At 36.2% G+C, this 25,532-nt stretch overlaps 1 protein-coding gene across 4 annotated transcripts in view; it reads right to left on the bottom strand.

Moving 5' to 3' along the window:
- Window positions 1-25,532, bottom strand: part of DOCK4 (dedicator of cytokinesis 4) — a 254,109-nt gene that overhangs the window by 17,471 nt on the left and 211,106 nt on the right. For 2 of the 4 annotated variants that reach the window (XM_080394179.1, XM_080394177.1), the window contains exons 33-43: window positions 20,699-20,725; window positions 20,441-20,536; window positions 18,701-18,761; window positions 14,967-15,060; window positions 11,083-11,231; window positions 9,924-10,010; window positions 8,028-8,132; window positions 5,609-5,750; window positions 4,831-4,997; window positions 3,495-3,581; window positions 1,616-1,792 (exon numbers count right to left, since the gene is read on the bottom strand). In XM_080394179.1, coding sequence (XP_080250305.1) covers window positions 1,616-1,792; window positions 3,495-3,581; window positions 4,831-4,997; window positions 5,609-5,750; window positions 8,028-8,132; window positions 9,924-10,010; window positions 11,083-11,231; window positions 14,967-15,060; window positions 18,701-18,761; window positions 20,441-20,536; window positions 20,699-20,725 — 1,192 coding nt within the window. The remainder of the gene's footprint in view (window positions 1-1,615; window positions 1,793-3,494; window positions 3,582-4,830; window positions 4,998-5,608; window positions 5,751-8,027; window positions 8,133-9,923; window positions 10,011-11,082; window positions 11,232-14,966; window positions 15,061-18,700; window positions 18,762-20,440; window positions 20,537-20,698; window positions 20,726-25,532) is intronic. The other 2 variants (XM_080394180.1, XM_080394178.1) reach the window with 1 other exon arrangement.

The following is a 25,532-nucleotide window of genomic DNA, read 5'->3' as shown; positions in this document are numbered from 1 at the left end:
AGAATCAAGGAAGGCATCAGGGGCCAAAGGATGTTATTTGCCGGGTCTTAACATTTCTTAAACCTTGGGAGTTGCCTGAAGGGAAGACGGATACCTGTAAAGCCACGGCCATGCTTACCCCAAGACCACATGCTCCAAGACTGAGTTTTAAGCTTTGTACAGGGCAGAAGGCAAAAGCAAGTGAAACAGGCAGAGAAAAGCATTTATAGAGGAGAAGAAAAGAAAGAAGGCAGAAGATAGGAAGTGGCAAAACAGCAGAAAGACTATATATAAAGACTGAAAAAGGGACATGCAAAGAGAATGAGGGTGAAATTTTTGGTGTTTCTAACACAAATTAGTGAAAAGTCCTATTTTAGGTAGCAAGAGAGAGAGGGGAGAGGACAGAAGGGAATTGAAACATGAAGACTGTCTAGGAGATCAAGAACTGTAGCTAAGAACAATAAGAAAGGAGCAAGCTAGAATCTTTAATATGCTCATGAAGAATGGAAAGCTATTCAGAGACACAGAGCTAGCTCTGAAATTGCTAATTCAAACCAGACATAGTTCTGACATGACTGTATTTCTCAACGGACTCCCTTTGTGGCGCTTTATCGTGCTAAGCAGTTTTGTTGTTGTTGTTTAAAAGGCAGCTGGGAAACATCAAACATGATACTGCTTTGCTTAAGTCCCACAATTTTCATAATGTTGCAGTTTTTATGACAGATCCTAACGCGGTAGTGGACTCCATTTCTTGTAGTTTAGATTCAGTTTTACCAAATACAACGCTGTTGAGCGAACACTGAATATTGCAGCCTTTGAGACAAGTGGACAGAATATTCAACTTGACATTTTCAATGGAAAAGGAACCACCAGCAGACTCAAGTATTTCATAAGACCATTAGGAGAAAGAGGAAGATCAAGCTGGGCTGTAAAAGAAATAGCCTTCCTTTGTTTTTACTGCCATTTTGAAATTCCACAGAACTTTGTGGAAATACAGCATCCCAAACATTTAAGGTTCTCCTAAGATGATTCAGAGATGATAATACGAGGAACAACTTTTCAGAACAAATGCAGCATTAGACATTTCTTAATTATATGTATTATTTCTTACGAGATTTTTCCAGAAAGTAGCTTTCCTTAAAAACTTCGAGAAAAGAAAGAAGTGGGATCTAGAAAAATATGATTCTTCAAGATAATAATTTTTTACATATCTATAGATCTATGTATCTATATCTTAAAATCAGAATTTCAGTATACAAAAGTAAATTTGCTGGTTGGCTAGAAGTAGCTCATGACCTAGAAAGACAGAGGAAAGAAATACATTATAACAACATAGTTACAATTAACTATTTCATTAAAAATCCCCAAACCAACCATGCAAGAATGCAAGGTAATTGTGAACAAACTCATGACTCAGATTTCATGGTACTATCTGCAACAAGACCGTTGTTTCAATAAAGCTGTACATATTTAACATCACCTCAACCAAAACTGAGATATAGGTATAATTAAAACTATTATTGATATAGTACTTTCTGTCCTCAATTCATACAGAGGATCTACAATAGTAAGAGAAAGAAATCAATAAAAAACTGTCTTATGACAAATTTTAATAAACAGAAAATAAATTGCTTACCTCTTGGTATCTAGCAACTCCACCATTAACTGCTGCATCAATGACCCCATTCAGACACATCGTGAGAGGGTTAATATTTTGCATCTGTCGAGTTTGACACTGACTAATCAGTGTTCTCAGTTGCTGGTTCTTATTTTCTAAGACTTCAATAGCATTCTCAAGGGGACTCATTTCCACCTGAAAGGGGAGTGAGGAACATTGCAAACATACTTAATCTAGTTGAAAGATGAAACATATTAATATTAATACATATTAAATGTATTTTTTTATTTCTTAAAAAAAACAACAATGTTATTCTATTTCCTAGAGTATTGGGGCAGAGAAAGTTCTTCTCACCTGGGCTACACTCTCTTGAGTGTACACTCTGAGCACAGAGAGTTAATTTTATCACATAAACAAGGACCAAAATAAACGACTGTGCCCCTCTTGTAGATTCATTATCTGACCTTGAGAAGTTACTCAGCCCTTGCTGCAAAGCACCTACACACTTCAGCCTGTGGTAGAACTTCTGGAATTCAGGGCTAAACTGTCCTTGGTAACTTTACCTAAACTGGGCTTGAGGTGAGGGAGAGCTTCACACCATGCTTAAGGGCACAGAGCAGAGCTTCAGTTCCAGCAAGTTACTTCCCTCACCCAAAGTGAAGTCAACAACTAGATTACGGATGAGGGGTTTAAATGTAAGCTTTGAGATAAGATGATAATCAAGGGTAGTCCTTGAGCGGGGTGTGCCTATCCCTTCTAGAGGGTGAGGAAGCTTTTCTCACAGGTAGCGTGATCTGCAGGAAAAGCAAAAAGCTAAGCAATATCAAGAGTACAGACCTGCAGTTGCTATAATTTACCAAAACTTATGAGTACAAACCTCAATCATGATCTAGTACGTGTCTAGGAAAAATTTTTACAGTTAACTTTTAGAAACATTGATATAATGGTAACATGATAGTAAACTGAGAATCTTCATATTAGGGTCATATTAACCTAATAAGGACTCAGTAGGAGTCAACTAAAAATTTCTCCTGTTGCACACAATTTTAATTTTTGCTAAATTCCTTTTTTAGTTTTCTACAGGGGAATATCAGGATGGTGAACAAATGACATTTTGTTGCTATTGTAAAAGAAAAACACAACAAAGTTTTAGACAAAATCAGTTGTACAATGGGAACCCTATATTTAATGGGACTATTGCAAGTCTGGCTTTGACAGGAAAGAAAGTAGTTACAGATGTTATACTCCTGGGCTCAACAACTGACCAGTTATTTAGAGATCTTTATAGAAGCTCTCCTCCGAATACATTTGAAATGTCTTTAAGGATTTTCTAAGAAATATAACAAGAAAGGAGAAGAAATTACGATGCGTCAGCAATACTGCTGCATTAGACACTGTTCCTATGGGTTCTGTGTAGGCACGCTTCCCTACCCATGCTGAGAAGTGGGAACTTCAACAGAGGTCTAGGCAGACACAGAGATATACCCACATGGAGTTTGCTATGTTACAGGAACTTGGAGAATGCGTGCTTTTCAAGAATACTGAAAGATAAGTTAAGCTATAGATATTCTAAGTATAAAATATTTCATCATGCTGAGTTTTAAGAAAGTAATTTGCTGACATTAGATGTTGTGTTTGGCAGCCCGTTATTGTTCTCAACTTCTGTTTTCCTCAACTGTTTAAATGAATCATATGGGTGGTTCTTAATACTTTTCAAGATAAGAGAAACCAAGAAAAAACTCAAAATACTTTGCAAATAATTTTGTTGTAGCCAACTTGAAACATGGCTCAAGGAAATGAGATATGGGTAATAAATCTTAAATTAGTTCATCAAATAACATATGATTAAGGAAGTAAACCAACCCACAATATGTATTGTCATCTGTATCATACTCACTACTTCACGTTTTTCCACTTCAAACCAACGAGATATTCCAGGTAAGCTCTGCACCAAGATCAGTGTGGTTCTTTCCACCCATAGACTCTGCAATACATAAACCCAGATTATTTCCCCAATTTTCCTCTATAATTTTCTTAATCATTCTCAGTTTTCTTTAATAATCCTTCATTTAAGTAACAATATACATAAAATTAACATCCAAATTTCTACTGAAATGTTTATCCCAGAAGCCTTTGACATTCACTTTTCTCCTTGCTTTCTAGTACCTAATACTAAGCAGTAATTTCTGCTGATTCTTCATCCCTAAACATGGTATTATTCTGTACTCTATGATGTCCCCTAATCTCCAAAAGTCACTCACAACTGACTTAGCACTTTAACGTTTCCTATCCCAGATAACGTGAGAAGAGGGAGCATTCAGAACCAGAACAACTCCTCTATGAAATCTTATGTGAGATTCCAAGGTATGGCTGATGGGATACTCAAATGTACTACTGTTAAACACTTTGTGCAAGAGGTTTTTAAAATGACAAATCAACACAAAAGATAATGCTAACACAAAATATATAAGGTGTACAATTAAAATAAAGCCCTAAGCTTTAATTAGAAGATAATAGTGACTTAATTTAGTTAATTTAATGCCCTTAAAGTTATTTTCTCTAACTTTATAACAAAATTATTTGGGATGATTCTGTTTGTGTGTCTGAATACCAGAACATATTCTGTGTCAGGATGTGTTTTTAGTGGGTCAGAATTCAAATTGCCTCAGAAAAATATAAGATGAATTTTCCATGTGACACTTTTATTAGGAGGAACAGTGTTCATTTACATATTAGGGAATGAACTACTGTTCTTCCCTGAGACAATCTCCAAGTTCAGAGGCAGTTTTTAGTCTTGATATCACAGGAACAGAACATTATGCTGTAGTTTAGTCAAAACTGTCTCGCCCTTGCTCTGGGGAGAGAGAACTTTTGTCAGTCCTAAACATACCACTGATTACTCAATGTTTTCTCTTCTACCTTACAAATGTCTCTGGAGGCTGCTCTGCTGTCTCCGATTCTGCCTTCTATATATCACCAATGCAAAAACAAATAAGTACTTGTTTTTCTCCCCTATTCTGATATACAACAAGACCCTCCCGTCACCCATATATTTTTCATATTACTTTATTTAAAATAAGTCAAGCTGGAGCTAGCACATCCTCTAGAATATTTATTATACTACACTTGGTTGAATAATACAACTATAGATACGTTTCAGTAACACAACTATCATTGATGTCACAAAAAAATCTACAGGTTCAGTAGCTTGGCAAAGGAGCATAGTAGTTTACCTTGAATTCATTTTCCTTGTCCTTGGTCCCTTTGTGAAATGGCCTGTCATATCGGAATCGCCAGATGTGATTTACTTTGTAAAAGCTCTTGATGTTATCAGGAATGCCATCTCTCTGCAGGACTTCTTGGTTTTCTGGAATTGGTGTCACTGCATAAATCTGCAAATCTATGTGTATATAGTTAAGGCTATCCCACCTCATTCAGATTAGCAAAACATATTGACTCCCGAAGCATGACAGAAGAAAAACTCTTAAAAAAGTGTGCATCATGAAATGCTTCTAGACTTGGCTTGGGAAAGGAACCTGAGAGATTTTTCATGTTTTGGTATTTCTTTGTACTGTTTTGTTGAAAATTTCATATTTATTTTTCAAATAGAGCTACTTACAATGGACTAGTACATAGAGTAAAGGGATTTAATTAAATGTATTGTTACACTTGATATGTCACGCCACGCTAGCATTATGTTGTATTGTAAGAACCTGAATGACTGTAACTTGAACTGGTACACCATTATCACAGCAGCAATAGTTTTAGAAGTACTTTTGGCTAAAGTAAGAATCTTAATAACTTGTCAAGGAATTTTTAAATAGAACCAACAATTACACAAAAGAATTCTAAACATAACAGAGTGAATGGGACAAATTGCAGGGGAATTCTTACCTACCATTTATTTCAGTAGAGGCACATTGTGACTGAAATTGGCTATTGGTGTACCTACATTTTTTAAAAGCATGAAAAACTTAACTGCAGCGTATGGGTTTGCGATTATGTGGATACACTGTGCTTCTGCCTGAAAGATGGTCTCATCTGGCTGATTAGCATGTTGCATAGCAATGGCATGTGGAAACTCATTCAACATGCGCTGCTGGAAGGCCTCCAGCCTTTCATAGTCATGTCCTCGGCAAACGAATTCCTTATTCTGAACAGAATGAGGAAAAAAACCCAAGAGCAAGTTATGTGAAAATAATTGGGTATCATTAAATAGATCCAAACACAAGCTCTTGAATATAGACTTTCTGGGCAATTTTTACATCATTTTAAGAAGGGGAAAAAAAAAAAGAAACAAAAAGCAAGAATGAAAATAAGAAATCTAGAAAGAACAGGTTAGAAGAAGGAAAATTTACCATATAAAGTATGTTTTATTCAAAAGTCTGGAAAATTTCAATTGTTATACTTAAAGTTTAATAAAAGTCTGAAAGGAAAAACTGTTCTCATTGGATTAAAGTATGTAACTAACATAATATATCAGATTGTATAAAATATATAACAAAGATATAATGCAACAGACGGTTAAGACAACGAGATGGGCTGAAAGTCCTTCCCATAAGGAACTAGGAAACTTTGCTCTGAAGTTTTATCATTCTGAAGAAAATGCAAAAGGAAATAGTAGAATGCATTTGATTTGCCTTTTCCTCTAAATGTTTATCAATTATCAGCTTGGTAAATTAAAAATATCCAGTTTTTGCAATATGAAGTAAAAGAATACTCCTGGCTCCAACATAATTTCTTTTACCTGGATGCCCACTGTGAAGTTGCACCATTATTTTCCTGAGATTGTGCAACATGAACACAGATACAACACACATCCTACATGCAACAGGAGATGCCTGGAATTGGAATAGCTGTTGAAACTGGTCACTGACTGTGGTGGTGCTGAGGGCTTCCTGTAGCAGTGGACAGCACTTTTTGGTTTGATTCTGCTTGCATACATATTTAAAAGAAGGAAATACCGTAACCATTTTCCTAAAACACTCTTAAATGAGTTTTCTCTTAAAGGCTACATTAGAGAGTTCTAAAAAGTCATTACTGCTGTATTCCTTTCGAAGCAGGTTTAGATAGAAACAGCTGTTTTCCTCATAATATCTTGACAACAGAGACAGTAAGCATTGAATTCTGAGAGCCTGGAATTTCATAGGAATTGCTTTAAGAAATCAACTGCAATAATGTCATTGTGCAACCACAAATGAAAACGTGAAAGCTTTACTCTTTATTCCTTCTATAGCTAACACAGCCAGACTTACAAACTGCTTTGCCATAAAAAAATAGATCAAATATAGTAAGTTTTGAGGTGTTCCTTATTGCTGCTGCATGTATAAAACTGTGCAATGTACATTTAACTTGGAAAATGCACAAATACTTCCTGGGCAGATGCATAAGCAGTTGAAAGACCTACAGGTCCGAAAGTACTGCACTATTGTGTAACTTTTCAGTACTTTCACTTCATCAGTTAACATTCAGTAATCTAAACATTAAAATTCTTTCTAATTAACATTTTCAAATTGGTTTACACAGATGTTATATTCAGATGACTACTAGGCAATACGAAAAACTATGTGCCCTGAAGACTTTTTGTGCATCTCTTTTAAAGGGGAGAACTTCATGCTGTATTTACCATTTGGAATTTGTCATTTTCCCCACCACAAAGGCAAGAAAATTCAGGCTTTTTAGGCCTCCACCATACAGAGGAAGTTCCTTTGTCACTTATTTGAATTACCACAGGAAGAGGAGCTTGCATTACGATTGCAGCAGCTCCATGAATAAGATGGATTTTGTTCTCTTCCCAATGTGACAGTCAATGCGGCTAAACCACTGCAGACTGTGAAAGAGGGAAACAGTGTAAACGTAACTAACAATTTTGAGGGCACTTCGGTAACTTCAGAATCCAAGATAAATGTTCAAGAGTAACTTTACATATCTTGTCAGCTTTAGTCTATTGATAATTAATGAAAGTCAGCATGTTGAATTTTAACTAATTTTTTAAAAAAATGGAACTTGGGAACGTAATTACTTAAATGCTAAATTGCTGATTGTCCCACTACCAAGGGATAACTCTCCTGACAGCCGCCTTCTGAGCGGCCACCAGCAGAAACAGAACAGGATAAAGGAACCAACTACCATGAAAAGATGCCGGTGTGTGGAAAAGTATAGGTGCATGGTTTCCAACATAAACATGAATATTGAGTTTGTGTTGGAGTCTGGAAGCCTAGCATTTGTCCTTTCACTAGACACAACCTTTTCTTAACCCTGAAGACATGAGGATATTTCATTAATTACCACAAAGATTTCCTTGTTTCTCATAGGCTAAGAACTTGCACGTGGTATGATCAAATTCTCACATAGAGAAAGTGATTATGAATGAATAAATTATTAATTAATTCCAGAATTGCTCCATTCTGTTTGTTTTCGCATCACTTACTCTCAAGAAGAATGGGAACTTTTTCCCATAGAATCCAACTCTGAAAAATTCTGGCTCCAAACGCTGTTGATCCATAATTTTATCATACAAAGATGCTTCCATCATCTGGGTGAGATTGATAAGAAATGCAATTAGTCTTTTTTGAAAACATGTTTTTACCTTAAGCTATTACAAAAGGGAGGGGCTTTCAGCACACTGCTCTGGAGTACTGGAATTGCAGTGCACCTCTAAGCAATGATAAGGGCATAGAGAAGTCAAGGCCAGCTTGGATGGGGCTTTGAGCAACCTGGTCAAGTGGAAGGTGTCCCTGTCTGTGGCAGGGGGGTTGGAAATAGATGATCTTTAAGGTCCCTTCCAACCCAAACCATTCTATGAAGACTCTGAATGATTCAGATTAAATAATTATACTTCTTAATGACCTGAAAATTTCCAAGTAGTAAAAAAGCTGCTTTTAAATATGAAGTACCTATATTAAAGGGGTAAAATAATGACAAAATGCATAGATCTTTAATGAAAAACGGAAGTAACAGAAATGCAGTCTGAAACGTATGACCCAGTAATCTGCTAATCATCCAAACATGACAGTAATATTGTCAGTTTAGTCAGCAAAGTACAATTTCCATATTAAAGAAAGTTGTGTCCAAATCATATCAGATTCCAATGACTTCAGTGTCACATGTGAGTTCCTTTAAAAATCTCACAGTAGCAATGAACATTATTTTTGATCAAAACATTCTGCTTTTATTTTACTCAAAACACTGACACAGTGATCTTAATGAAGCCCCCTTTTTCTGACGATATTTCAGCAAAGCATTCTCTGTTCTTAAGTTCTTAACACTGTGAAAAAAACCCCCAGTATTAGCCCTATTTTAGCTATGCAGACAGCTATTTAATGTGTATACCATACCAACAGCTGCCTTGTTATAGTGCTACGAAAAATCCCTGCACCTCCCGTCTTGAATTAACATACATGGCACAGAGATAGAAGGGTATTTCTCAATTCAAACATAAACCATATTAAGTGCAATTAATTAAATGTGCATAAACTAATTATTTTATTCACATGATGATAGTCAGTTTGCTTTCGCTTATAGGATTCTGTCAGTGGGATATCTAAATATATATGGAATAAGCTGATCACAGGGAGTACTACCACACAGCTCTGTGTTGAGAATTTTCCATAATGCTGTTAAACAGCTCTGGATTAAGTATAATTCAGTCAGTCTTGGAAGCAAGCATCCTAGGCACACAGAAAATTCAAAAAGGAAGCTGTAATATAAAATCGAATCCATCAGAAATGGGTAAGAAAAGGGAAGACTGATTAACCTTTAAAATACAGTATCAGAAAGAATGAAGAAAGAAACCATGCTTTAGAGTTCCAAGAAAAATGAAAGAGCAGGAAGACTGTGCCAGGAAAGATTTATTTTGGCTACAGGATATTAAAGAGATGATATTTTTAAGCAGTAAATAAAAAAAGTGACAAAGGAGTATGTTGCTTATTGCAAGCTGTATGCTCGCAATCACAACTACAAAGATACATTGCTGCTCCTAGTGAAGGACTGTATAAAGGACATTCCCTGGCTAAACCACAGGAAACCAATGAAAGTGAATCTGTAATAATTTGAATAATTTGTAGCAATAAGCATGCACACAAAAGGGATGCTTTACAGGTACAAACACTGCAAGATCATTTATTTTACTATTTTTCTCCAAAAAGCTCACTCCCCTTTTTTTAAAATTCTTTACTGTAGAAAAAAACCCACAAGCTAAAAAATAAAATTTGCAAACCAAACTTAAGGACTGTTCCATAGAAAATTTCATTTTTTAAGTAATATTTTTAATCCAAACTATGAAGATTTGGATCTCTGATTGACAAAAGTTACTCAGGTACGTTACCCTCATCTTGCTGAGGTTTCTGTAGTCATAGTAGCTCTCATACTGTTCTGCAATTTTCCTGCATAAGATAATGCCATTTTCCCAACACTGCAAGCAAGTAAAAGATGTTCAGTAATTTCAAAGCAACTGTTTGACACTTTGTGATTTTAGTGGTCTGTTCTTTCTATACTTCTATACCAAGTCATTCTTCCAGTAACTGAAAATATTAGAACATATTGCCCACTAGACACACTGACGATAGCTACTGAGTAATACTGATGAATTCTTTGAAGAATTGAAATTATATTTAGAGACCTATTTAATAAATTATTCTTACAGGAATATCACTACACAAGATATAAGTCATTATATTGATAAACATCTCTTCTGATACTACATATGAGATTGATACAATACAGTATGATTTTTACATTTTAAAATTCTATTCTTTACATATACTCAATTTTCGTATATTGAAAAATATTTTATTGCATCATATAAGTTAAACTCTATAAGCTGATTACAGAATCTTTTGAAAAAAATTATGATCAACATCAGTTTGATTACATTTAATAGGCTTAAATGGATATTACACTAGCTACATAAAATGGCAATGAATTCCTTGTTTATCAGCCAGACAAATAATCACAGAAAATATATATGAAATTTTAGACTACAGGATATTTACTCTTGCTTAATTCAAAATAAGCATTCTCAGTGATGGCAATGAACTGTGATTCCCCAAACCCATTCCCTTTTAGAGATTCTGCAATTGCTACTCTAAAAGAGAGAACACAATTTAGAAGGTGTAAACATAGTCCTTATAATCCAGACGCCTGAATTTTTTTCCTCACTTGGTCACCAAGTGAATTTCATTAGCTTTATATGGCTCATTTGCACCACCTTTAAAATGAGGTGAAATTATACTACATTTTCTAAAGTGCTTTGCCAATTACAAAAGGAATTGCTACACAAGTGCAAATTATTCTCACATGTAATTGTGGGATTTCTAGGATACAAACACAGGATTAAAAGAAATTCACTGTGTCACTAAGTAATTGCTTAATCAGGCAATAACAGTTCCCCTCTATATGAGAAAAGATTGCAGCCCTCGAAGTAAGGTCCTAAAATTAATAAACTATCCTTTCCAGATCCACGCAGTAAAATAGGACTGTTTTACCTTTCCCCTGTCAAAGTTTTGAATGATGGTCAGATGGAGACACTCTTTACGTTGCCACTCTGTTTGCATGGGGTAGTTGAGAAATTCCCTCAGTGGCCGATCTGACCACTCCAACAGCTCATCGTACAGCAGGAGCGTGTAGGCAGCCTCTACAAGACAAATTATAGCATGGTACTTACGAACACCAAACAAATAAAACAGCCAAACAAAGTACACAGAAATGTGAATGCTCTTGATGAGATGCACCTTTTTAATGCGTAACTGATTTATTTCAAGTATAAGACAGATGGTAGTGCTGGTTTTGGACAGTTACTATCTATAGCTATAATAAATTCAGCTTACGATTTTCACACACTATTTAAAGTGGAATCACTGGGACAGTTTTCCTGAAGTCTGACAATACAAAGGGGACAGAGAAATTAAGAAACAACTTCTGCTTAACTCTAGTTCTCCCTACTGCTAAGAAGAAACTCCTAACGGCTCTGCTGTCTGAACAGGAAACAAGGACCAGAACATGAAGAACTTCAGTAGAGATAAAGGAAAGACAACAGATAGGACCGTGGACACAGTCCAAAAGAGATGAGGGCTGGGAGGGAAATGGAGAGGCAGATGTGTGCTTAATAGACTCCATTCTTGCCATTGAGAAATAAATCCCTCATAGCTGAGCCTTTACCCTAACAAGTAATCTAGAAGTACACAGACAATATATTTTTTAAAAATATAATTTCTTTATTTCTTTTTCATTTGGGAAGGAGTCAAACCTACTGTTGCTCTCTGGTCAGAGAACTGTGTAGTAATCTTTAGATCATGGTTGGTAGTAATAGCCTGGGAATATAAAAATTATTACTATTTTTACTTCGATTTAAAGGATTCCTTAGAAAAAGTACACTAAAACTGATATTAAATGAATGCCTCTAATACAAAGATAGACTTTGGCCAATTACAAAACACCAGAATTACTACTGGTTATGACAATTCAATTTGGCTAGCTGTGCATATGCATTATTGTTTTCCAAGTTAGTGTTCCCAGTCTGTTCTTCCACTCACAGGACCACTTTGCATGAGTGAGTCAGTACAAAGATGGGCCATGCTCTGGAGGTGTACTGCACTGGAGAAAGACATCACCTACTGGACTTACTTTCTTGCAGGTTTCATAGGTTGTACATATGGCAGAAAATAACTGTGAAGTACTAAAGTACTTTTTATGCTAAGGTAAGTTTCTCCCAGAGAACCATATCCTACTTCTGCCTCTGCCATATAAGTTGCCATAAGACAAGCGACATAAATCAAACTCTACATTCTAACAGCAGTGTTCCTCTTACGCATCCAGATTAAGAACCTGTGGATAAAAAACCGTCACTGCAGGAGATGTTTGTTGGAGAGTGTGCTTTGAATCCCAATGTTGTCAAATGCTAAGCACGGTGCAAAACTATGCTGCACTGCAATACACGTGCAAGGGAAATGGGCTGAAGTTGCACAGACAATCTGGATTCTGGTATCACCCAGCTCTCAGGCTGCTTGACTGGTAACAACTGTTGTCAGTTTCATGCAGCGGTTTGGTACTAGAAATATGCAACACAATTATATACCAATTTAAAAAAAACAAACATGAAGTTGATAACAAATCATTCAAAATAATAAGGAAGCAAAAGATAGCAGAGCATAAATACATGTCAGGATATCTCACTATGACCCTTCCTTTCTAACTTGGCTTACAAGTCCTCAGTTTTTACGTATTTTTGTCTCCCATACCATTTTTTTAAGTTTTTATAGATAGATATATGTATAGAAAGTTTCTAAAATAAGAATGGCCATACTGGATGAAAGATCCAAAGAGTGCCTCTACACAGCATCCTGTGTCTGGCAGTGTCCAGCATAACAACCAACATATCGGTACCTCTGAGAGAGGCCTGTAACTATTGGCTGTGCACCAAAACAGTAAGGAGAGAGATACAGGGTCGACTCATGATATGGGAAATTCAATTTATACAGGAAAGATTAAAAAACCTAAACATTTCTAAGGTAGATAGATAAAAAGACAAACTCATTACACTTCTCAGGTGACTGAGGGGACACAAGAGGAAACGCTGCATTTATGTGCCTCAAAAGAGTTACATTTATAGCTGTAACTAAGTGCGGTGTAAAGAAAGATTTGAAGCTACGTTTTGTATTAAAAAGAACTTGTGGGTTTTTTTTTCCAGAGAATTATTAGAAACAGTCCTGTAAATCATACTATCAAAAGAGAAAAAAAAATTATTTTAAGAGCAAGCTGGTTTCATCCCTAGAATGAAACTGCAGTCCGTGAGCTAATGGTGCAATGTGTATGAATGCTGCTGAAGTACCAAACTTTTTTTTCTACTCCTGTGTACTTTTGATCAGCTGTTTTACAAAAGGTCTGAGTATTGCTACCAATTGATGAGGCAAGGCAATGGACTACATAGGTCTGTTTTCTAGTGGAAAGACTCTCTATCCTAGTGCCATGGGTGTGATACAATCCTTCCTTAAGGCTGTCATGGGAAAAAAATAAAATAAAATAAATTAAAAAAAAAAAATCAAAGTGTTGTAATCTACTATGGTGAAGAATGCAGAAATCACACATGTTAATAATAAATACACAGGAAATAGAACAAAGTCCTGGAAATAATTTTTGAGCAAAATACTGTTTAAAATAAGAATGGATAGCAAAATAATTAAAATTAGGTTCATATCACTGCTGATGGTAAACTGGACACACATTAGACATTAGCAGCTGATTTGCAAAGGGAGCTCAACGTTACTTAAATAGTTACTAACATCTGTTATGTAAAATCAGGAAATTAACAGTTTGGCACAAAAGCCAGCTGTGGCAAAGATGCTGCTTGATAATCAAAACTCTCTTGTGACTCACTACTGCCAGGTCACATGAGGAAATTAAAACCTCTCCTTAATATATCCTAAGCTAGTCTACACTTCAAACCCATGACTGTGGAAATTTCAAAGAAAGGATCTTTCCTATGGATAGCAGAAAAGCACAAGGAAATTTGCTTGTGGCAGTAGGTACCTGTAGCCTGTTCACTAGTGATCCGCAGTGAACTAATCTGTTTTTGAGAAGGAAAATATTCTGGAGTGATTTTGAACACATGCAGTTGCAATTGCAAACACTGGGAAAAAGACAGAGGTATTATAAGGTCACTTAAATATTTTCACAATCAAAGACTGGCTAATTTAAAGAGATACTGAATTTATCTTCTCCAGCAATTATTGATGGCATGTAGTTACCCAAATGAAGTGCACTTTATGTTGTATAAACAACCATGTATATTACCTTCTTATTTCTTCATTTAAAAGATAATGGCCAGCCCTGGCACTACATTCACAGTGAGAAATCCTGGACAACAGCACTGCAAATGTGATATGCCAAGACTCAGAAAGACAGCAGCAAAGTGCTATACTTGTTAAAGGTTTTAGGGTTTCTGTCTCATCGTTAGTAAGCCATATGAGTCTGTTTCTTTTTTTTTTAACCTAAAAGTTAGATTCTGAAACACAGCTGTGCGAAACATCACAAACAGCTAACCAGCAGCATTAGAAAAAAGTATACAGGCTCAGATACTACCAAATGGACTCGCAGAAACTTCCTCTGAATTTTACTACTCTTGGGTGAAGAATGACTGTATCACACATTTATTGCTAGTGTCTATCAATAGTAGTCATTTACATTCAACATGGCACAGCAGAGTTGTGGAGCTGAAAAAAACCCGTATTTTGAGAGAGTTTAATTGGGCAAGGAAACTCAGCTGTTGCCTGGGTCAGTATGTTCTACACTGAGGATACAGCTTACAGGTTTGCAGAAGACCACAAATCACAGACCAGCCCTAAATATCTTTTTCTAGTTTGTACTAAATTACCTGTGAAGTTCTGTGCTTTCAGATGTAGGTCATAGAGCTTATGAATATAGCGAATATACATCTCTTCCTTGTTCAGTTCAGTCTTGTAAAAATTCTGCAATAAAATTGAATTTTTTAATGAAATGTAGTAGTTAATTATATATATATGGCAGTGCTTACAAACAAAAGACTTCAAACATAATGCTCTAAAAACACATGCATAGATCCAAATGTACATGATTCACATGCACAAAGTCATTACAAAAAGCTGCAGTAATACAGTAAGAAACAGTAAATAGAATAGCAGATTTTCAATGGACAAGTTAACATGCTCCTGAACATGACTTTACTTAAACTCTCATAGAACATGAGGAAGAACCTGATAGAAGTGAAGCCTGACAGGTCTTTCTTTATAAATACTAATCCATCCAAAAAGTGCACCCATATATCCTTACTTAGGTTGTTTAGTATCTTGCTGAAAGCTGTATGTTGATTTCAAAATATTGACAGAAATCTGACTTTTATATTCATATCTTGATAAAATATTTACTGCCTGGTATGTCTACTCTCCCTTCTGTCATACCAAAATGCCAGAAGGACTTTGGTAGCTTTACGAAGAACTATTCAGTATTGTAAACAGCATAAACCTGAGTGAAAAATGAGATTTCTTCAGCCCTCACTAATGCTGGAAACTGACAACAGATGCATAAATATTGCACTGCATGACTGAAATACACAAAGTTGCACTCTAAAGTGATATCCAGGACAAAATTTCTAGAAGTGGCTAAAGTTTCCTGGACATAACACTGCTATTTGTTGTTACATGGATAAAATATGGAATGCTGTATCAAAACGCTTAGTCCAAAACATGCAAGCCCTAAAACAAAGTATGAAGAAGTTATAGGAAGAGGAACAGAACCCAATAGCACTGTTCACAAGTACTGCCATACTCACTATGGACATGCAGCTAGAGCCCCCCTGCTAGCCCATCCTTAATGTTCAGGATAATCTGCTTTGGTTAATAAAAATTTATAGGACAGAAGAATTTAGCAATGGTCCTCATTAGGAATTGACAATTTCTGTTCCATTATTCAAATCACTTACTGTTTTAAAATCTAAGCAAGTGGCCGAAGTTTTTCCCCTGTTGTACAGTATTCTTATTCTGTTACTGTTTCCTAAAATGAGTTATTATCAAAGAGAAAGGTGGGAGGAACATTATGAAAAAACCAAAATAAAAACCCTGAAGAGAAAGTATTTTAACTGACTTGAGGAAATGACTACATATGAATAGCTCTGTAATGACATGCTGCCTTTAGGCTGCCATCTGCCTTTATAATCCAAAGATTTCTCTTTTTCTCCCACAAGGTGTAGATCAGGAACAGATGCTTCTCTTTACAAGAGAAAATGAAAAAATATCTGTTTGCTTGTTTATATTTACCTGTCTGAGAAAAAGCATAATCTGCAACACAGATTTGCAAGCAATAAAGCATAAAGATTAGGACAAAATACGGCATTGAACTGCAGTACTAGACTTCTTGGTTCTTACCCCTAAGCGCTGAAGGCTCCAGTACTTGTCACAAGTCTAAACTATACAGATCAGCTAGTTCTTGTCTGAAGCTCAACTACAGCAATGTCCAGCTGAGCTGGTCTGCAAGGCAGACCGCACCAAGGCAACCCAGTCACAGCTCAGGAAATACACTGTGCTAATAAAGGAGTCATGTTTTTTCAACAGACTATTTCAAGATATAAAATATAGCCGATTTAGTCTTCCAAAGGGGACATGACATAAAAAGTAAACTTCCCTAATTAACAGGCTTTTTTTTCCTAAGAAAAAACAGCCTGAAAACAACATTCAAACAGGCCATGTGGACATGTTCTACCTCAATGGCATGATGGCATATGCCAGCTTTGAGCATCATAGGAAAACATCCTCTTTCTAAAAAGAAGATATAATTCTAGATTAATAGCACCTGAAATATCAATTAAATATCAAACCTTAATGAGGACCAGGGATGCCTGCGAAAAACTTCTCAGTGAGTTACCAAAGTTATTCAACATACTTTCAATGCTTCTGTACAGCTCAGTGATGACAGATCTTTCATCAGAAAGTCAACTTTCAAATTGGAGTTAGATGATTCTTTTGCATAAGAAACTAACTCTATTAGACATCTCTCAAACCAGCTTTTTCAAACAAGCATTACAAATGTGAAACCTACTCCAGATGAACCAGATGGTGGGGAGAGTAGGAAAAAAGTTTCTACCTTCTCCTTTCATCTAAGTTATTGCTGCTGGTGCATACCCCTTCTGAGATTTCATGATGTGGCATAATTCCAGTTTATTTAATAACTTGGTTAACTTGGACAATTCTATTCTCTTGAGAAACAGCAAATACCTCTATGGCAAAACAATGTAAAAATTCTTTTTCTTGTGCCAACCAGTCCTGCCACCTTTGGAAGTCAGAATACCTTCAAAGTAGTGCTGAAAAATAAAATATTGCTTCCTCCTCTGGATTTCAAATCATTTTAATATTATACATTCCTCAAATTACTTGTTACATGAAACAGCTTTTGAGATGACAACCAGTTCTCTGTCATATGGGCAAGTAAATGTCTTAAAATTTGTATGCTACTTCTGTAATTGAAATTTCCTTTTCAAAATTGAGCATTTGTTGTTTCTCTGGTGTGTAAAGAGTATTAACATTTGCCAGAAAATTATTAGGATATGAAATCCACCTTAGCCTGTACAAGTAATTGAAAATCCCATTAAAAAGTATTCTGGTGGTTTGTGTTTTTAAAATATTTGAATTTTCTTTTTGTGCAAAACTTTGCTAATAATAGTTCAAAACATCTTTAGGGATAGGATGAAAAAAATCCAGGTGCTTTACAGAATTCAAATCATGCCAGATATTCTGACAGAAAGCCAGCTGTTCTATGGCTACATAGTAAATATCATCCCTATTTAGAGTGCTACTTCCCTACTGAAAAAATGCTTTATTCTCTCATGTATAACTGTGACTTACAAGTGATACCAAATTGTTTTGCTGACATGAAAAATGCAAAATTACAAGTCAGCTTATTCTGGTTTTTTTCTCTGGCTAAAAATACATCTTTCCAAAACTGAAACTTTCCAAGGTTAAGGAAAGTCAACAAACTTGTCTGTGGAAACTGGTCCAGAACAAAAACACATCTTGTCAGCAAAAATGAAATATTTTTCATACTAAGAATTTGCATTGTTTGTTGTAATGACAACAAGACAAGAGGTGGTCTTGGGCAGCATTTCTTGCTCTTCTATTTGGAAGAAAATAGATAGCCTGCAGTCTTCAGAAGATATCCCAAATTACATGTCATAAGAACCAACTTGCGTCAGTTATTGGGGAAGAGAGGAAACAGGAGAAAAGTAAGTTTTGTTGGGTTTAGGGAAGGAAGAAAGGCTTGTTTCTATGAACTCAGAGATCCACTAAACTTGAAAAATACTTCTGTGACATTTATTCAGTAGGAAGAGACTGAAAACTGAATAAAGCAGTATTAGAGATCTCTCAGAGCCCAACTATAAAATGCCAAGGTAAACAAACTCCCCATTGTATTAATTTCACCCTGAAAAAAAATAGTATCAGTGATCCTAAGCGCAGTATTATTCTGTCAGCTTCCACTCAAACTGCATCAAGAAGCAAGGTACTTCCTATTCAAATGTGTGGCTGCATACTAGAAAACGCTCAACTGAAATCAAAAGAGGGAAAGAAAAAGTATTATACAAACCAAAAGGCTAACAGTGCAGCCAATCTTTTTGCCATCCACTTCTCCCATTTTCATGCAGTCCCTAGAACGGAAAGTAAAGAAAGTCAAAAGCAATGACGTGTAACCTCTTATAGTGAAGAACACCTCAGAAAGACATACTTGCCTTGGCAAGCTGACTGAAATGATGCAACCCAAAGGTATTTGGGTGAACAGCTGACCCAGGTGTGTAAGGGATTTCATGCCTCCTTTTCTAGGACATGGAATACCTCAATCATCAAGAAAGTTTGTTTTTGTTTTTGTTTTTCCTGGCTCTGTCATTGATTTTCTAGGTGACTGCTGAAGATCATTTGTTTTCTTCATACCTTGTGCTCAAATCATGCCAGCAGAAGCCAGCACAGCTGCCAGAAGAGGCAGTCCTGCTCTCAGGCACTCATTCCCAGTCCTGCACCTCTGCCTGCACAAACCTTGGGAAGAGATACAGATTAGGCAGCATCTTTTGCTGGGTTAGTTTTAGCCCATGTCAGCCAGATCACCACAGTGCAGCGCAAACAAGTGTGTTGGCACAAGGAAGAGGGTGATGTGAATGACGGAGTGAGCAGGGATGAGTTTGCTTTCTTCATGGACAGTGTACATCTAAAGTGGTCATGGAATTACAGCATTAATTCTTCCTCTAAAAACAGAATGACACTGATCTCTGTAAGATGTCCAAATTTTCCTCAGTAGCACTTTTATAATTAGTATCATTTATTGTTTGGGGAAGCAACAGATCTGACCCCCAAGCCAAAAGTTAAAATGGAACCATGCAGTTTCATTATCGCACAGGGGAAATAGCCAGTATACCATGCTGGAGTCAAAAACAAACAGGCAGGCATCATCATGCAGTCACTAAAAGAAATTTAACGTAACTTGAAAACATTCTTGCCTACATGACCTAAGCCATCATCCCAAATACTCTTGTAACTATCAGTAGCCACAATTGTTTTGAAAGACTGAGAGCCCTGGAGGCTGTAATTCAACTGATCCCTGAAGAGCAATAGCACTGTCAGGCTTCTAGAAATAGAGTTCAGTGTCTGTGGATGAAACAGCTTTCCCATCAAACTATCAGAAACGACAGAAAGTGGAGTGCCAGGTCTCAACAGTGTCTGTATTGTATCAGGGGAAAAAAATCTAATACTTAAGCTCTAGAAAGCGCTACAGTTGATGGCAATAAGGACTAAGCTGAAATCTGAAGTTACTACATGGAATTCACAACTGGCTGAGAAAACCCCTTTTAGTCTTCCACTCCTGAAAGGGAGTATGTCTCTCATTTCTCTCTTTCCTTTGTTCATGCAATACAGTCAGATGTGAGCTCCTCACCCAGAAATCATATTTTTGTATACATACTTGCTATGTTGCCTAACACTACAACTAAGCATGACTGACATAGTGAAAAGAATGTTATGTATTCTATAAAACAACTGTCAAGTGATTAGTATTGAGCTCTGTGTCTTCAGACAGATTTGAGTCACTGACTGCCAAAGGTTCCTATCTTCCTTGATAAGAAACTTGTGCACGTCACTGGGTTTTTATACCATGAGGAGGCTACTTCGTTGGTTTTCAGCCTGCTTGTCTCATTTTCCTGTTGATTAAGCAGCTGCTGCCAGAGATCCTGAGCACGTACAGTTGATGCGTCCACATGCAGTCACTGTTTGTGCAATATCACTGTATTTGACTCCTAATATTTCAAAGACGACAACCCTACAAATTGTGATAATCACTCACCTGTAGTCCAGTAACCTCTCCATGAGGCGAGTCACAGTGGCGATTAACGAAACACCACTTTCCCTCCATGTTTCCCGCTCAATTTTCTTCAGTAGACTGAAAAAAAAAAAAGCCAAAACAATTTCACAGTTTATTTTTAACTGTCGCTATGACAACCAGCCTGCTTTTACCAGCACTGTAATACCTTAGCAACATCTTTGATAGATTTTCTTTTACAAACACCCTCCCAAGAAGCACAATTTGCAAACAATGTCTTACCTAGGATAAGGACCAAAAAGTGGAATTCTAGTCCAGGAAGCATTGACAAAACAAATGATTTTTATATTAGCTGCATCAGATTAAAATATATCAAATATCTAATTTTCAGAATATATTAATATCCCAAAGACTTATCAGAACTCTTCCATAAAATTTATATATTAATTTCATGCTAATACATCAGAAAACAGGGAGTTTAATGATGGACCTTGAACAGAGTATTTATCAACTCAATGTAACCTCATCTTTTTAAACTAAGATTTTTTCCTCCTCTCCTCTCCAATATTTCAGTATGAATGAAATTTAAGAATGGGGAAGGGATTTTAATCTCTTCACTTAATCTTTCCATCTGAGAACATACTATCATGCACATGTAAAATTCCATTAGCTTAAACTGGCATAAGATTCTTTATTAAAAACTGTTGTGTTGAGTCCTTACATGAAGACAAATGCAGATTACACACTGAAGTGAGAAGGCTTCAAAACGGTGTTGTAAGTGGAGCTTTCAGTAAAGCTATACTTAATATTTCTTTCTATTACAGGCCTCTGATTTTTACTGCTTAAGCTTATCAAATATTAATCATTTGGGCATGAATTTCCCACATGTCCTCTCTGAGAATGATCGAGGAAATATTTATGTACAGATCTCTGTTACTTTTATGCTTTGGTGCGGGATGGATGCACCCTCAAATGGATCACATGTCCATGGAGATACTTTAGCAGTCTTCCTGAAAATGCACTCAGGTAGGGTTTACTTAGAAGTCTCTGAAAATTGCCACATCCAAATACTTAGAGCTTTTTAGAGTTGTTAATAGCATCTCCAAACCTTCTGTCTGCAGTGGGCAAGCTGTCGGCTCCACTGACCTTCATCTATACTGAGCATGTTCAGTCCCATAAAACTCCTACATCCAAATTTCAGCAAACATATAACAGCGCCCAATAACTCCTACATGCCAGCTGCACTAGCTATACACTCCAGCTCTGTTCAGCTTCTTACATGCAGGGGATGTCACAGATGCGATTCTCCAAACTAATTCAACTTAAATGATGATGTGCTCTGCTGGAAGCAAGGAGGAAACATTGATCTTCATTCTGCACCCTCACATCGATCTTAGACTCGCTACTGCTCTTTAGCAGGCAATCGCATGTCTTCCCCTCATGTTCAGAAGGGAATCTCTGCTTTCGACACAGAATATACAGGCTGACTTAATTTGCTTTTAAACCCCTTATGTTCCTTTCAATACAAGTTTTCGTGTCTAACAAGAATTAAGAGTAGAACCTCTTACATTCTTAAGCACTGTTTACTGCACTGATTTTTCCTTTCTATTGCCTTTAAACTCTGTGTTAAATCGGAACGTTTCAAGCTAAATTAATCAAAATAATTACCTACAGTTCATGTAGAAAACTAGCAGAAGTCTGACTTCTCTTGTAAAAAAGATGGTTTTCATCTGCATTTGACTTATGCATGTTCTTTATAAACGTATTGACATATTCATTATAAATACACAATTTCTACAAATGGGTTGTGTAGATACACTCAAAGTACTTATTCACACTGACATCAATGTCATCAGTTAATAAAAAAGAAAAAGCCTTAAAATTGTTCAACAATTTCATGACACTTTCCACCATACATCTTTCACCACAATGCAGAGAACAAACACTCAGAATGAAAGACTACTCAAATATATCCCTCAGCTTCCTCATGGCTATATCTAGATATAATTAAATTCCTATTACTTAGAAGTCCCAAAGCACAACCATGATGCTATGAGAATTTTACAAAGTACTAAGGGGGATAAACAATACAGAGAAACAATGAAAACATTTCTGCCTATCCATGCTACTATAAACCTAACATCTGGGCTCATCTGAATAATTATGGTTTGGTTGGTTTTTTATTTTTTTGGTTTTGTTTTGTTTTTTTGTAATCTTGGGTTCCCAAGAATACAGAAGTGGGAGTGGAGTGGGGACCCAGAGGATCAGAGATCTCCGGGGATGAATGCCAGGCTTACAACCATGTTCAGGCTAGCTCAGTCATGTAGTAAGCGGATTTTATATGCCTAAGCCACAGAGTTATTCAGACCACTAATTCACAGACATCTAATCCTAAAGGTGCCTTAAAACATCTGGATGTCTATTCCAGAGTACAAAGCCCTCCAGGTGCCTCACTGCAGCCAGAGGTTTCTTCATCTAGTCAGATGGGTCAAAGTCAAACTTTGCTGCAAAAGTTCAGAGGTGAGTAAGGAGCTACCCAAATCTCACAAAAATATTCAGAAGGGCTCTGAAAGACTCGGTCCAGGTGAAGTCTAATGCACTGGGCAGTGCTGAATTCAGTCACGCAATTGGGGGAAGAAATTAAGAGGACTGAAGACAGCATGGGAGAGGTAGCAGTCATCACTTTTTATACAGTAGCTTCATAGCTAAAGAAATCACCCACAAATAGGCAGATCTCAGTATTAAATGCCTCCTCAGCTTGAACATCAGCTCCAATTTCTTCAAAGAGAAGCCTTGTCACCAGGTCCCCGGTGGAGCTCTATAGCCCAGGTTTTGTGCTTTGATAATGGGGCCACCTAACCTTCAAACCTGAAATTACTTGAATCAGGTCAAACTGGAATACAGCTACAGAAGTAATAAACTGGCAGCATCCATCGGATTCAGGTAAAAGAGCTACTTGAGTATACCCCTTGGCTTCCAAGAATTTTGTTCTAACCACTGACTGTTTAATAAACTGAAATAGTTCTTTTCCCTGTTCTAATTAACTCAAGAATTCAATTGCAGTGTCACAGTGTAAATGTAGATCAGGGCACCTTTCATACCATGATTACACTGGGTAGCAATTATGACATCTAGTTTCTTGTGATAGCAAAATGTTCACTACTCCATGCTTTGCAGCTCTTCAAATGACATCAGAAGCTAACTACTGAATGTCCACATTCAAGTCCCTGGAAAGACATTGATTCAAAACAAACAGCAATCATCTTCCCCCTACTTTCAGTATGACTTTTAATTTGATAAAGATAAATCCATTATAAGCAGTAAATTATAAGCACATAATATTTCAGATATGTCCAGAGATGATTATAATTTGTCCTTGAAACTAGAAGATGTTCAAAGGAAAGATGCAGTCATTGTCTTTGGGGGAAAACCAGCAGTTAACGTAGGAGTTGAGAGATTTAAATCCATTTTCCAATTCAGACAAAATAAACAAAAGGCGTGACAACATCTGAAGGTGTCATACCTACTGCAGTAACTAGGCTGTATCCATAGTAGGTGTGTGCATCCCCTTGGCTCCTAACTGTACCCATCAAAACCAACCATGCTAAATCTTCAGAAAGATCAGGTAATATTGTAGCATTTGCTTTCATTGAAGATGACAAAATCACTGCTTGCTGCAAAACTATATTACTGTTTCACAGTCCTTGGGTTCATACCACATCTCTGTCAATTCAGCCTAAACAAGTCTGCTTTCTTGCACTGCCTGAGACACTCTAATATTGCTTAGTTTAAATTATCCATGGAAGAAATAAAAAAAACCAAACCTCAAGCTAACTGACCCCATCCCTTGCATTCAGCTCCCTAAAATGTCCATCTGATTTTAATCATTTTCCTTCACATACCCTAGAATACTATGTCATCCTCCATTTTAGATTAATTCTGCAAGCTCTCAAGAGGTGTTAATGTACAGAGTCAAATCAAACTCAGATAAAAACCTAATGATAAATACTATTTTTTCTTAAGCTGGGAGTGAACTTGAGCAGTTACTCTGAAGTCTCACAAAGAGTTTAGTTTTAACTTCTGTTAGACCAGAACAGAAACAACAAGTATACTGATGCTGTGAGACATTTTGCAATTTAAATTACTATGACTACATCTTTAGCATTTAGATTTATAAAAGGCTTTCACCATTTTTCACTGTATCTTGTTTAACATCCCCCAGTTTAAATCTAACTCAAAACCACAACAAAAATTAGGAACTACATATCATACCAATATGCTTTCTTACAGAATTTTAAGTTATTTCAGTGACAGACTTCCTGATGTATTTTGCACATGAGAATGCATTTAGACTTCATTCAATAATAAGTTTTTTCCTTAATGACTTAATTTTTAGCTTAGAATACTGTATTACTAAAATATTGAAATCATCTTACCTTTATTGTCTTTACTCAGAATATAAAAAAATTCATCAACAATTATAATAAACTTCTGCTTTAGCATACTGTACTTTTCTTTGCCATGATTCATCCATTTCTGTAATATTCTGCCTAATCTCTCTACCCACTTTTGCTTCTGTAAATGTTAAATATTTGGGAACTCAATTTTTTCCAACTCAACACAATTACAGATTATTATGTTTCCTATTCACAGACTCCAAGATCTGAATGTTCTTATTTAGGCAAAGACAACAGAGCTAAAACTAATACTTAAGGAGGAATGGTTAAGAAGCCATATAAACAGAAAAAAAGCATGTGTTTAGAATACACAGCTTCGAATGCTGAAGAGGAACAGTACGTCTCCTACTAAACACAACAGAAACAGGTGGAATCTTCCACCTAGGTGGAATTGAGTTCTGAGGAACAACAGAGACAGAGTTCAGTTAGTTATTTTGTACCTGTACTCTGTGACAATCATTTATTTCGGTCAATGGGATAACTTATGGGCAACATTAGGGACTTCAGCATTATTATTAGCTTTTCCTATTAAATTTCATAACATTTATGAAAATATATTAAAAAGCTTATCAAGAAATAGAATAGTCTTATCAGAATAAATAAAATTGTTTGCATCAATCAAGAAATCAACAAGTGACATTACACAGATGAGTACAAGT

The sequence above is a fragment of the Falco punctatus genome (assembly GCF_963210335.1).
Source record: "Falco punctatus genome assembly, chromosome: 6".
Taxonomy (NCBI): domain Eukaryota; kingdom Metazoa; phylum Chordata; class Aves; order Falconiformes; family Falconidae; genus Falco; species Falco punctatus.
Note: the sequence above shows the minus strand (reverse complement) of the source record. Positions and strands in the feature narration are given on the sequence as shown.